Source organism: Fukomys damarensis, unplaced genomic scaffold (assembly GCF_012274545.1).
Source record: "Fukomys damarensis isolate Sample0158 unplaced genomic scaffold, DMR_v1.0_HiC HiC_scaffold_23, whole genome shotgun sequence".
Lineage (NCBI taxonomy): Eukaryota > Metazoa > Chordata > Mammalia > Rodentia > Bathyergidae > Fukomys > Fukomys damarensis.
Window position 1 is genome coordinate 3,890,273 of NW_022900935.1, and position 14,057 is coordinate 3,904,329.

The 14,057-nt window shown below is 58.1% G+C and overlaps 1 protein-coding gene across 2 annotated transcripts in view; it reads left to right on the forward strand.

The window, feature by feature from the left end:
- Nbl1 (NBL1, DAN family BMP antagonist) overlaps positions 1–9,533 on the forward strand; it is a 67,748-nt gene extending 58,215 nt beyond the window's left edge. Inside the window, exons 1-5 of one of the 2 annotated variants that reach the window (XM_010614238.2) lie at positions 573–1,003; positions 1,790–1,791; positions 6,525–6,719; positions 6,803–6,914; positions 8,107–9,533. In XM_010614238.2, coding sequence (XP_010612540.1) covers positions 932–1,003; positions 1,790–1,791; positions 6,525–6,719; positions 6,803–6,914; positions 8,107–8,358 — 633 coding nt within the window. In that variant the 5' untranslated portion in view covers positions 573–931 and the 3' untranslated portion in view covers positions 8,359–9,533. Of the gene's footprint in view, positions 1–572; positions 1,004–1,789; positions 1,792–6,524; positions 6,720–6,802; positions 6,915–8,106 lie in introns of those variants that run through there. The other variant, XM_010614237.2, reaches the window with a different exon arrangement.
- Positions 9,534–14,057: the final 4,524 nt, after the last annotated feature.

The window sequence follows — 14,057 nt, forward strand, 5'->3', positions numbered from 1 at the left end:
CCCCTGCATGCTTCCCCGTTCTGCCTCCGTTTTCGGTCTCCCTGAGCCTGTGACTCTGCCTTCATGTTTTCGATCTCCTCTCCGCGCTGCCTCTGTGAGAGTCGGCTTTGCGCCCCGATCCCCCACCCTCGGAACCCGACAGTCGCCAGTGTTGGACGCTCGGGTCCCCAGCTGGATTCGTGGATACTTCCTAGACTCGATAAAAGACGCACAACCCTCCCTCTGCATCCTGCCTGCCCGTGGGCCTGGCCCCTATGATACCCCGGGAACTGAGGCTGGGCCAGGGAGAGCCAGCCTTCTGGGGAACTCAGCTCTTTAACACTTCTACCCCTCACCCCTGTCCCGGGCATTCGGCACTACTGGGCCCTGATTCGGCCACCTGCCCGCCGCCGGCCTGCTCCCCAGTGCTGAGCGATTCTGGGGCTGCCTGCCTTGGCGTGGCCAGGGGTTGGCCAGCATTTCCAGGCTTTCAGAGGCCCTCACCCGGCTGGAGGCCACCAGCTTGTGAGGAGGAATCCCGGAAAACAGCCTGCTGAGGTAGGATGGGGTGGGGAAGTAACTTGTCAACAAGGAACCCCTCACTCTTTGTTACTGTCCAAGCCGCCGGCCTCCGGAGACTCCCCCAGATGCTGGGGCTGCTTGGGCGTGGTTTGCATTGAGTTGGGGCCAGAAGAATGGGGACTGGAGTGTTTCCTTGGTGACCCCCACCCCTCTCCACCCACCCCTGCAAGCCAGCCCTCTCTCCTGGGCCTGTGTGCTGGAAGGGGGACAAGGGAGTAAGTGCTCTGCATTATTAGCCAGAGATGTGGCCTCATCATTTTAAAGTGAAATTTCAGACTGAGTTGAGCTCCCTCCTGCAACCCCGAGGGTCGCAGGCTGCTGGGGCGGGCAGGGTTGTGGGTGAGGTCTGCAGGGGACTTCTGCTGAGCAGATGTGCAGGGCCCTGCAACAGCCCATGAGCATGGATTTGTTTTGGAGACTGTTTTGGGTCTGTGGGAGGAGGGTCTGCAGAGGACAGCCAGGGCTTGGTTGGGGATGGCGTGGAGGTAGCCAGGGCTGGAGGGTGGAGCCTCCTGGCAGAGGTGGGCAGGCCTCGGGGGTAAGAGGTTGGGCCTGTGTGCCTGCTTGGTGGACAGTTGGCTCGTGCCGGGCTGGCCCAGAGCCTCCCAGGCTCGGAAGGAAGGGAGGGAGGAAGGGAAGGAAGGGAGGGAGGAAGGAAGGAAGGGAGGGAGGAAGGAAGGAAGCCCCCAAGGTGAGACTGGGCCGCGGAAGCTCTGTGCCCTAGAGCAGCACTGGGGCGGGACTCCTCTGGAGGGAACCTGCTCTCTTAGACGTTCCGGGACCACTCCCTCCGCCATTCTGCAGGTGGGAAGCGGGGAAGCGCAGGGAGGTGAATCGGATGGTCAGGGACTTGGTCTGTAACCACTGGATTGTCCTGCCCCCAGGACCAGAGATCCCGTCGATGAACCTCGGCAAAAACTCTTCCTAGGACCCCACAGGGCCCAGGAAACCCTGCCGGGCCGACCAGGTCAGGGGCCTGTCACTGCCTTGTTCCCACCCAGAGCGATATTTTTCCGTTGCACCGTTGAAGGAAGTCCCTGTACTCACTCCAAGACCTGGAGGGCTGCCCCACCCTGCTGATCCCCAAGCCTAGGGCTGCGGCCACAAGTGCCACACCCGCTGCGCCAGCTGTGGGTGCAGCCCGGGGTCTGGGGCAGAGCCTGCTTTCTGAAGTTGGAGCTGGAGGGGGCTGTGCTCTCAGGGACCCTGTCCGTCAGTGGCCCGGAAGGGGTGGATACACACAGGCCAGCAGGTGAGGGTGGTACTCACCAGCTATAAAACCCTTGTATGGAGTTCCACCTGGAGGTGTCTCCTAAATCCCGTTTCACTGGGACAGATGCAGCCCCAGATTGAGAAATTCTCAGGATGAGTCCAGGATCTGCAGGGAGAGGCAGAGGGCGCGGGGGTGGGGGAAGAGGCCCAGGGCAACACCAAGCCAGGGCTCACAGTGCCTCTCTGGAGTTTACAGAAGGCTTCAGGTGGCTAAGATTTGGACCAGGACCTGTGGTGTGTTTGTGGGGGCTGGTGGGAGGAGGAAAAGAGGCAGAGGTAGGGTTGGGGGTCGAACAAGAGGCCACAATCCCATGTTGAGGTGTGGGATCCCCTGGAACCCAGAGGCTGAGCCCATCAAGTGTCCACGGAGTCAGATGGGGCAGATGTGGGAAGAGATCCCACAGGAGGTTAGAGGCTGGGGCTGGTGCTGGGGAGGGAGAAACGGTGATTTGCTGGCCTGGGCACCCGCATTCCTGACAAGCACCTCTGAGAAGCTGCTAGGTTCTGATAGGTGTGGAGTGGCCCCAGAAGCCTGTTCCCAAAGTCTGCGGCCTGTGTCCTTGCTGTGCCACTTCCCTGGCCTCCCTGAGGCACTTTCTGAACAAAAATGCCCCTGGGAAGCCCTCGAGGCTCATGGGCTGTCTGCTCACTGCCCTCTTCCCCCAGCAGGAGGCATCGGCTGGTTACTTTCCTTACTGGTGCCTCAGTTTCCACGGTGCTAAAAATGGGTCACTGGCGTCATCCCTCGGGGGCTTTCTTGCTGTGTGAAAGATCAGTGTCAGGAGGCCTTTGAGGACTTGAGGTGGACCTGGGAGTGAGTGTGTGGGTGAGTGTGACAAGTAAGGCAGCCACTTAGACTCCAGCCAGGGTCTGCAGCCACCACATGCCCGTCTGTTGGGGGCCGGGAGTAGGAGTCGGTCTCTGACTGGGGGGCACCCCGGTCCCAGCCTGAACAGCAGGGAGCTAAGAGGAGCAAGAGGGCAGTGCGGGAGCCCAGGCCTCTCCCTGCCCCAGATTCCACGCATCCATTCTCCGCGTGTGACTCTTCCTCTCTTTTTGGCTACTTTCTCTTCTGTGACGCTGTCACGAGCAAGTGTAACTGCTGGTGCACCTGCTACCATCCAGTGTTAAATCTCAGTCCTCCCGCTGAGTCATTGGGTAAACTTCTGCAGGTCTCAGCCTCTCGGGCCTCCATTTCCTCATCTGTACACCGGGGATCTGTCCCACAGGGTTATTGTAAGGACAGGGATGATTAACACCGGGAGAAACGCTCAGGACAGCAACAGAACCATGCAGTTAGGACCAGCTCTTCCTCCTGCTGGGAGGCCGGGGAGGCTGTGCAGGCTGGGCTGGCAGCTGCGGTCCTTCCTGGGGCCTTTCTCAAGCGGGGGTTCTCAGCCTGGCACCCTCTTCCTCAACCACCACCAGGGACTCCTGCAACCCTGTACTCAACTCAGAGGGAAGGCCCTCTGCGTATCCATCTCTGGCTGTCCCTGCTCAAAACAACTGCTTCCCTGTACCCGTCCCCCTCGACCTCGCCACCGGGCTCTGGGATCCTAAGTCCGAGGGTACAGAGCCGCGGCCCCAGGCCCCCTGCCGTTTCTGAGGGGGCTGCTCTCCTACCCTTCTAAAGGCCACCCAAGGGGGCATCCACCTGCAGGGGACAGAGTGGCCCAGGGCAGGGCAGGGCTCTGCCTGACCTACTGGGGGGCCTTGTGAGGTCTCTGCCTGAGGAGAGCCTGGGGTGTAGATCCCTGACTCCCCTTCCCGCGCTGGGAGTCCCATGGCTCCCTGTGTGACCTTCAGGGCGGGGAGGAAGGGCTGAGAATCTGGGCGAGGCTCTCTGGGCTCAGGAAGGAAGGTCTGACTGCTGTTTAAAAAAAAACAAAAGCATACACCACCACCAAGAAATAGAACCTGCTAGCAAAGATCCTACTCACTGGTGGGGGCAGTGTGGGTCCTTCCGGGCTGGGCAGGGCAGGTGAGGAGGCCACGTGCGTGGGGGCTCCCACGCCCTTGCTGCCGGGGCTGCAGCTGGACTTTCCTGAGCGCCCCCTGCGGGAGTGGGCTGGCCTGGGTGGGGGGATCCCAGGTGCTGGGTCCTTCTCCGACAGGTGCTGTGCTTTGGGTGGAGGAAGGAAGGTCGGTTCTGACAGGGACCCTGATGGCAGGCAGTCCACTGGGCACTGGAGAGGGAGAAAGATAGACTCCTGCCTCAGTTTACCTCACTTCTCTCGAGCTTCTTCCAAACTTCACTCTACTAACGAGTGCCCCTCTCCTGGCTACTCTCATTCCAGCCCCAGCCTCAATCTCAGATCCTACAGCGACCTTGGCATCATTCCCCGCTCTTGTCACCGTCACCTCCCTGGCCCCAGCTGACCTGTCCCTCCGGGGAGGGGGTGGCGTTGGGTACAGACCTCTCTGAGGAGGGCAGAGGGCCTGTCAGCAGCCTCCTGGCTGCCCCCCTTGTTAGAGAGCGGTCACACTGCCAGTCAGGAGCCAGTCCATTCTGTCTGGAAGCTGGGATGCGGTTGTGCTGAAGTCACGGGCTGTGCCGTGGGTCTTGAGTGAGACCAGAAATGTGTGGGTGTGAGCCTGGGTTATGGCAGAAGCGCCTTTGGGGTGGGGCCAGGACATCTGACCTCCCTCCAGCTCTCCCCTTCCTGCCGGCCCGGGGACAGGGTCATCTCCAGGGAGCCGAGGCCTCTGCAGGGAGAGGGCCGGGGCCGGAGCCGAGGGGACCTCAGGATGGTGTCTCTCTGCCCTGCCGGCGGCTGGGCACTCCCTGAAGCCCGGCTCAGCTAGCCCACCCAGGTCTCCCCTGCCAGAGCACGCCAGACGCCCAGCCGCTGTCCCTCCCTGGACAGTCTACGGAGTCCCTGGAAACCACCACCGCCTGCTTTCCGCAGGAGGTGGTCCAGGCAGGGCTGTTCTTCATGGGCTCCTTGGACCTAGGCCCCCCGGTGCTGGGTTTCGGGGGGACTCGTGGGACCTGCCCTCGACCCCTCCTCGGACCATCCTGAGACCCAGAGTCCCACACTGTCAGCCGAAATGGTTCTCATGGCCCTGTCAGAGCCACTTTGGGAAGCTTGGTAAAAATGCTGAAAATCTCAGCACTCGGGGAGGCTGAGGCAAGAAGATTGAATGTTAAAATCTAGCCTGGGAAATTTAGAAAGACCCTGTTTTAAAAGACAGAAAACAGAACTAAAAACAAACACCCCAGGTGGAGGGTGGGGATGTAGCTCAGTGCAAAGGCCCTGGGCTCAGTGCAGAGGTCCCCGGTATCACCGCAAGTCCCCAGGGAATTCTGGAGCAGTGTTCAGGTCACCTCACTCCTCACAGGTGGGGACAGAGGCCTGAGTTTCCAGGGTCACACAACAGACATGTCCAGTACCCTTTCCCCTGTGTTCCGACCACAGGGTCGGGGATCCCCCTTCAAGCACTTCTCTTATTTCTGAGTCTCTCTGAAGCCTCTTTCACTCTCTTTTGAGGTGGCAAAGTGGGTGAAATCCACGAAGGGGAAGGGAGCGCTCGCGGCGTCTGAGCGCAGCCTTTAGACACAGACTGTCCTGCAGCGCCATCTCCTGTCAGATTCTGGTATTTTCGAGCCGTGCTTTTCCATCGCGGGGGAATTGGCCCCCGGGTCCGGTGCTTCGTCTTCTGCTGACCCAGGCGTTAGATGGGGCTGAGGGTAAAGTTGTGCGTAGACCCAAGTGGGCTTGAGGCTCTGGTGGAGCGTCTGCTCGGGATGGCAGAATTCACCACAAGGTGAAGTTTGAGTTTAGCTTCCACGGCATCACTGGCAGGGCTTTGGTGGCTTTGGTGGCTTTGAGGGAGAGCCGGTGAGGGGCCAGCCCTCAAGCGTTGCTCGGACAGTTGTTTACCCCTGGAGGACCCACAGCATTGAGGCCAGAAGGGAGCCAGCGACTGCTCAACTCTTCACAAGTGCTTGGACACTTAGTGCCTCACGGGGCATTGAAGGACCCTCTGCCGCGCAGAGCAAAGGCGCAGCGTTAAACAGCGACTTGCGCCTGGCTACGCAGTGAGCCACCAAAGTGACCGACAGCTGGTGCGGTGGCGGGTGCACACCTGTAATCTCAGCACGCTGGGAGGCTGAGGCAGGAGGATCCCACATGGAAGTCCAGCCTGGGCAACTTTGTAAGACCTGTCTCAACATTTAAAAAAGGACCGGGGATGGAGCTCAGCGCAGAGGCCCTGGATTCCATCTCCAGCGCTTGAAAACAAAGCAAAACCGGCTAGGGATGTGGAATGTGGGAGGCTCCGGGTTCAATCCCCAAAACAAAGCAAACAGAGAGACACCACAGAAGTGTAAGCTGCCGGGAGTGGGAGTGTGCCTGTTCTTCGGGGCTCACTTGGCACCTGGCTTAATCTTTCTGTACCCATGGACGCCGTGCAGTGTACAGCCACGTATGTGTTTAAACCTGTGCCGAGGATCGAGCCTGGGGTTGTATGTGTGCCAGGCAAGTGCTTTCTCACTAAGCCACACCCCAACCCCAACATGTTCAAGGCTGGGAGAGGAGGAGATACCTTGTCCCAAGTTGTCCTTGGTTGGTGGGCGGAGAGGTGGATTGGAGCGCAGGGGTCAGCCCCCATGGTCCGCACTTCTGACCTCCCCGGGCCCTCAGCCCGGATCGCCGGCCCTGCTGTGCCTCATGTGCCCCTGTGCTCAGTTCCAGGGCTCTGGAGGCCACAGGCATGATGCTCCGGGTCCTGGTGGGGGCCGTCCTCCCTGCCATGCTGCTGGCCGCGCCCCCACCCATCAACAAGCTGGCGCTGTTCCCAGACAAGAGTGCCTGGTGTGAGGCCAAGAACATCACTCAGATCGTGGGCCACAGCGGCTGTGAGGCCAAGTCGATCCAGAACAGGTGGGTGGAGGGATGGCGTGTGGGGCCCCCGGGGCTGCCCGCCCTGCTCCCTGGTGACGGCGCGGTGACCTCTCCTCCCGCAGGGCGTGCCTGGGACAGTGTTTCAGCTACAGCGTCCCCAACACCTTCCCTCAGTCCACAGAGTCCTTGGTGCACTGTGACTCCTGCATGCCGGCCCAGACCATGTGGGAGATCGTGAGTACGGTGCCCCTACCCTGCCCTGGCCCCAGTGCCATGCAGGTGTCCGCGGGGACTCAGTCAGGTCTCTCCATGCGCAGGGTGCGGGGCTTGTGCTGGAGGGACACATGGGGTCCTTGGCATAGGATGGGTCGCAAGTCGGACCCTGATTAGTGCGGGACAAGGATCTTTTGGAAGCTCTTTTCGGATGTCCCTCGTGAACTGAAATTCTTTCAGTGGCTTCTCAACACCTCCGCCATGCGCAAGGGTCCTAGGGGTCCAGCTCACTAGCTTTCCTTTTAGTCCTTCCCATCTGCTCAGCTCCCTTCCACCCCAGGGCCTTTGCACATATTCTTTCCCCTGCTTGCAACCCCCTTCCCATTCATTCATTTGCTCTCGGCTCAAGCATCATTTCCCTTTCCTGTCTGGGTCAGATGCCTGTGCTGTTGGCTCTTAGCACACTGTGGGCCTCTGTTTGCTCATCTGTCACATCTGCAGCCTTCCAAGCCCCTCTGGGTGATTGTGGCCAGCTGGCTTCTCTGAGAGATCACGTCTGTCCTTGTGTCCCCATGGCTGGCATGGAGTAGGTGCTCTGTGTAAGGAATGAGGGAGAGAAAAATGAGGCAGTTAGAAGTGTGACCACAGGGAAAGGCAGGGTGCTAATGGGGTTGTCCTTGGCTGGGCTGGTGGCTTGGGAGGGGCTCCTTTGCAGAAGGAATATCCAAGTTAAGAGTCAGAGGCTGCCCAGAAGTGAACTCGGCAGAGTTTGGGGCAAGAGGTATGGGGATGTATTGGAGAGAACCTTCCAAGAAGAGGAAACAGCATGTGCAAAGTCCCTGAGGCAGATCAGGAGCAAAGAGTTGGGGGAGTGGCATTAGGTGAGGGTGGAGTCAGCTGTGGCTAGCCTGAAGGTGCTGGGTGGCCAAGGGGTCAGCCTTTGTATCCAAGGGCAGGGCTGGGGGAGGGCTAAGCAGGGGCGAGTGACACTGCACCCCCCGGGGTGCCCTGTGGCCGCTGTGGGAGTGTGTGTGTGTGAAGGGCAGTCCTGCGTGTGAGGAGCCAGTCGGGCGGGTCCTTCAGGGGCTCGGTCCGTCCAGCCCTCAGGAGCCCCCAGAGCTAAGCAGGCGACCACACGTGTTACTGTTGGGGCCTCCCCACCATCCCCAAGCCCAAGGATAATCAATCTTTGTCTTCCTCCTGCCCTCCCCAGGTGACCTTGGAGTGCCCCGGCCATGAGGTGATGCCCAGGGTGGACAAGCTGGTGGAGAAGATCTTGCACTGCAGCTGCCAGGCCTGCGGCAAGGAGCCCAGCCACGAGGGGCTGAATGTCTACGTGCAGGCCGAGGAGGGGCTGGGCTCCCCGCCAGGCGCCCACCCCCACCCCCACCCTGGTGGGCAGAGCCCCGAGCCCCAGGAGACTCCAGGGGCCCCCCACATTGAAGAAGAGGGGGCTGAGGACTGAGGCCCTCGCTCTTCCTCCCCTCGCGCCCTCTGGGGGGTGTTGGTGAGGGCAGAGGCGGAAGCTCCCGCACTGGATGAACTCGGATTCAGACTTGGACTTGGAATGCCATCTGGTTGCCATGGACACCTCAAGGGGAGGCGTCGGAGCCCAAGCCTCCCAATTTAATATATTGAAGAGTCGGGGTGGGGGAGGAAGTAGAAGTCTTCAGGGCTCCTTTTGGAAGCGGGGCGGTCTTTCCTTTCTGCCTTGTAGAGGTGTCTTGGGAGCGGGGAGGAAGTTGGCCGAGCCGCTGAGGAGAGTGAGGCCTTCCAAGATGGTGGGCGCAGACCAGGGCCCGCGCTGCCCCTGGTGGGGTAGGATCCTCAGGGCGGTGTGAGATGGGGCAGCCGGGGGCCCTGAGCTCGGTGAGGGTGGCACTGTGTCAGCAGGAAGACTAGGCGAGGAAGCCCGTTGGCAGAGTGGGACGCTGCAGTCCCCCAAGTCTCCCTGAAGGCCTCACCCGGACACCTCACCGTCAGGGAATCATCCGCCCTGGGCACAGAGTGTCCCCCCACCCCTTGGGGTGTTTTGGGAGTCAGGCCTGGCAGGACCCAGCTGACTCGGGGCACCAGAGCTGGGGCCAGGCTCTCTGGGCCTTGCTCTGGCTTCCTTGGCTGCCAGCGTTGGGGACGGTGTTGCAGGGCCTTCCTGGGCCCCCGGCAGGGAGCGACCCCAGATCATCACGAGTGCCCCTCCCGGTAGAGACTGCAGTGGCTCCAGGCCTCTCAGAGAGGGTGCCAGGGTGGCGGAGAGAGGTCTCCCTCACTGGAGGGTCTCAGCAGGACCTGAGTGGATGCTGGCTGAGCCTCTGGGAGCTTCAGGACAGGGTGGACCCTGTGGGTGACTTGTGGCCTCGGCTCTTGAGCTCCCCAATTCCGCCCCCCACCCAGCAGCACTTTAAGCCTAGAGGGATGTGGGACCCAGGCCAGGGTGGGCGGCAGGCGGTGAAGCTCCCTCTGCCCCCTGAACTGCCCACACCACTCTCGTGTGCCCAGGGTGATGCCAGCCCCCCACCCCTGCCAGGGGTATCCGGCCCCTCGGCTGTTCCCATGGACGAGAGCTTCCGTAGAGCTTGTAACCAGTAGGCTCCCCCCAAGGACCCCGAGATTTCTTATGAATTAAATGCCTTCAATGCCTGTGTCCTCTTCCCTCTTGCTGGGCTCTGCTGGCCTGGGGGTTTGGGAGGGGGCTGGGCCTGGGCCTGGGCTCCGTGGGGCTGAGCAGGGCCACTGGTGCCACCCTACAGGACCCCTGTGCTGTCCCACCCTGGCACAACACCCTCCTCCACTGTCTCCCTGGCTCCCACCTCTCCCGTGGGTGCCCCTGTTGGCCTTGTGTACATTGTGGGTGGGCCTCAGAGCTGGGCTTTGACCCACAGTCCCTTGGGCTTGCCTCTGTCCTGGTGGAAATGGATAAAACCCAAAGCCACCAGCCACAAATTAATATAAGGTTGGAGTCTGTGTTCAGGGTCATGCAGTCAGGAAATATCAACAGGACTCGAACTCTAGGCCCGTGAGTGCTTGAGGACATCAGCAATGCTAAATGCACAGTAGGTGGGACTTTCACATTTGTTCACAGAGTGGGAAACAGGCTCCGGAAGCACAGGTGACTCGAATAGGCTCACAGGGCCCCCCACATCACCTGGGGACACTTAAGTGATGCAGTCACAATGGCAACAATAAATGAGCCACCAGGGGTCCTTGGTGCTGGACTGTTGCAAGCCGGCGACGCAGAGCACTGTCCAGCAGTGTCTCAAACCTGAAAGAGCAGCGGGGTGGAGATAGGGCAGAGAGAAAGGAAGGACGCCAAGACAAGAGTCTGATCAAGAAGACGTTTATTGCAGGCAGGCATCAGCCTTTTAAAGGAAAAGACCGAACTATTATGGGCTAGGATTACCATAGTAACCTCAACTCCCGCTCCACGGGAACGAGGGTTCACATGGGAAAGAGAAGTCAGGCTCAAGAAAAACAAATTAACAACACTTGCAACTAATAATCATGATTCCCAAATAGGTGGAGGAACTTAACAAAATGGAGTTACAACACCTGACTCCTACAGATAACGTCAGATCTTTAACAGGAAGCACCTGACTCCTACAGATCTTTGGCTGTCCGAGTTTCTCCCGTGCAGGGTCAAAAACAAGTTTAACACGTGCAGTCCTTAAAAAGGAACAAATGTTAAGAAATGCTAATTAGGAACATCCTGACCACACATTGTGTCAATGCCTTGATTATAAGGAAAGAAGTTGTCTTTCAAAAAGCCAGTGGGCCATGGCTGGCTTCCCACACTGGACCTCTGACCCCCTGAGCTTGGTGGCAGGCCCCGAATGCCAGGCGGAGCTCCGTCTTTGCAGCAGCCGGCTGTCCACGTTTCAGCGAGATTTGAGATGGGTAGGAGGAAGGGCAGGGTGAGGCGAGCAGGGGTGGAGGCGGCAGGAGTTCCGCGCGAGTTCTGCAGCTGGGGGGGAGAGTCCGGGCCGCGGGCAGGAGGCGTGGCCACGCGGGAGAGGCGCCGCTGATTGGGTGTGGGAGTTCGTGAGGGGGAGGAGCCACACTTGAGGACTGCGTATTTGACAGATATTTCTAGTTGAGGGTGTGTGTGTGTGTGTGTGTGTGTGTGTGTGAGACTTGATTTTTCTCTTCACCCGAGGGTGTGTGTGTGTGTGTGAGACTTGATTTTTCTCTTCACCCGAGGGTGTGTGTGTGTGTGTGAGACTTGATTTTTCTCTTCACCCGAGGGTGTGTGTGTGTGTGTGAGACTTGATTTTTCTCTTCACCCGAGGGTGTGTGTGTGTGTGTGAGACTTGATTTTTCTCTTCACCCGAGGGTGTGTGTGTGTGTGTGAGACTTGATTTTTCTCTTCACCCGACTGCCTATTTGACAGGTATTTCCAGTTGAGAGAGGGTGTGTGTGTGTGTGTGTGTGTGTGTGTGTGTGTGTTTCTGTTTCTGTGTGTAACTTGATTTTTCTCTTCACCAAGGTCAGACTGAGCCACCACGACAGCCCAGGAATAAGACTGCAGCCTGTCTGCCCCTCTCTGCAAGATGGAGGCGCCTAGAATCCTTAGGAGGACTAGTAACCAACCACACCAGCGCTCAGGAGGCAGGGCCCTCTCTGGATGGCTGGGTCATTCCTGCCGACCTCCTCACCTTGTTTGCCTGTATGGAGCCACCAACCAACCGGTTTTCCTCTGCTCCAAGCTTTTGGAGAAGTCTGCCCAGGTTCAAATCTCAGCTGGGCCCTTCCTAGCCGTAATTATGAGCAGGTCCCATAAAGCTCAGGACTCCTGACGGTACCTACTGGTGACACCGGCCTCCCTCCCAGAGTTATGGGGAGGATTCCATGAGTTACTGCACAGAGGGTGTTGAGACAGTGCCTGGCACCTGGTGGGACCTCAATAAATGTCAGCTGCTGTTATTAGTGCGCCACTGAAGAGGTGTTTTCTGAGACTGAGTTGACTCATGCTACCAGACACCTCCAAAGAAGCCCGCTGTGGCTAGAAGTAACCAAGCAAAGGCTGGCCAGCATTCTGATTTGGAAGCACTGAGGACTGAACTCAGGGAGCATTGTGATACATCGTCAGTCCTTTTTATTGTTTTTATTTTGAGACAGGGTCTTGCTAAGTCGCCCGGGCTTGACTCCAACTTGCAATCCCTCCTGCCTCAGCCTCCAGAGTAGCTGGGATTACAGGAGTGTGCCCCCACACCAGCAACGACTGATCATTCTTGAAAGTCACTGAAATATTAAGGAAGTCAAGGACGATAGAAATTACAAGTAGGGGAGCTTACACGTGGAGCTTCTGCAAAGGTCTCAGATGCAGAATAACGTATGGCCACAAGGTGGCACTGCTACCTTGACCTGCTCTTAGAGAAAATTTAGCAAAGTAGATTTTAAAATAGCAAACGTCCATGCACCTATCATCCAGGATGAACTCATGTTAAAATTAACATCACATTTTCTTTATAAAAATAAAAGACATCATACATGATAGAAACATCTAAAACAAACGACATAGTCTATCCCATTATATACTATTGTTTTTACAAAGCTAAAATTTATTGGGCACAGCTTTTTCCTTTTTAAAATTTAATTTTTTGGGGGGGACACATATTTTTACCAAGAGGTTAAAATAACAGTCACATCGGCAGTACCCTAATTTCACAGCCGCAGAGAACTAAGGAGACGTGTTGCCAGTGTCAGAGCAAGGAACACAAGGAAGGGAGCCGGCCAAGATCCACTCTACAAAGCCTATTTGGGGCTGCAGTTAGAAATCCCTGGGCTAACGGTTACCGCAGGGCTGGACACATTCCCATTGTACAGATGGGAACACTGAGGCCAACAGCTCACACTGACATAGCACCAACTGACACTTACACGAGGTTCATTTCACCTCCACAGTGCCCCTGTAAGCAGACACTGTATTCTGTTAACTCTTGCAGAGGTGTAAAAGGGGAACCAAGGAGATAGAGCTGCTGGTTGTAGGACTCCAGAGTTACTAAGCAGTGGCTTGTTCCTTACCTTCAACCCAGGATTTCTGCATTGCACCCTGCTCCTTGGGGTGCATTCTGACCTGGGGGAGGAGAACAGGCCTCTGTCTATTGCCTAGATCCCTGCTGGCAATACTGGGGCATAGAGGCCTGGTGCGGTGATGATCCCAGAATTTGAGAGGCTGAGGCAGGAGGATCGCTGTGATTTTGAGGCCAGCCTGGGCTACATAGCGAGACTCTGTCTCAAACAAAACAAAAATACTGGGACTTCGGGCCCATACAGGGGTTGGGAGAGGAGCGGGTCTGAGGTTCCTGTCAAGAGGTACCTGGACTCTCTGCCCTTTGCCTCAGGCACCCCCCATAACTTGCTGCTGATGACCTTGGGATGGGTCCCTGACCTCTGTGATCGCCAGTTTAACACCTACCTCTCAGCATTATCGTTTCTGCAGAAATAGGGGTAGGAATAATACAACGACCTCCCCAGAACAGAACCGGACCCTTACATGTGGGTGACATTTTTATGTTTCTGAAAAATGATTTCCCCTTTATACGTTGTACATGTTGTCCCTGTAGCAATTATCTCTGTACCATCACTTTATATATTTATTATGCTTATTGTTTATCTGTCTCCTTCCACTAGAGCGTAAGTTCCCCGGAGGCGGGAGCTTTGTTTTGGTCGCTGTAGAGCCCTGGCTGGTCAGAACCGGTGCTCTGCTGCTAGCTCGGTGCTCAAGAATTATTTAGGAGCGAGCCCGGGGCATCGCCATATTAATCTACACGGGAGGGTCGGGTGGGAGGCGCGGCGCGCGGGTGGGGTGTGTGCCACAGCCAGGAGGCGCCGCACTCTACCCCCGGCCTGCAGTGACGCTACCCTACCTGGGCTGGGGATCCCCAAACGTTCCCCCTCGCGCCGGGAGCACCAGCAAGTCAGGGACTCTCTCCCTAGCACCTGGCGCTGCCGGCTTCGGGGAAGAATGCCAGGAACCGCTAACCCATTTCGTAGGTGACGCAACTGAGATCCAGCGGGCTGAGCCTAACGCCCCCACCGGGGAGCAGTTCCTGGGACAGGCAGAGGCCACCACCCGCTTCCTTGGGTGCCGCCTGCGCCATCACCACGTGTGGTGGGGACGCGGGGCTGATCCTCCCCGGAGGCACCCGGCGCTGCACCGTCCCG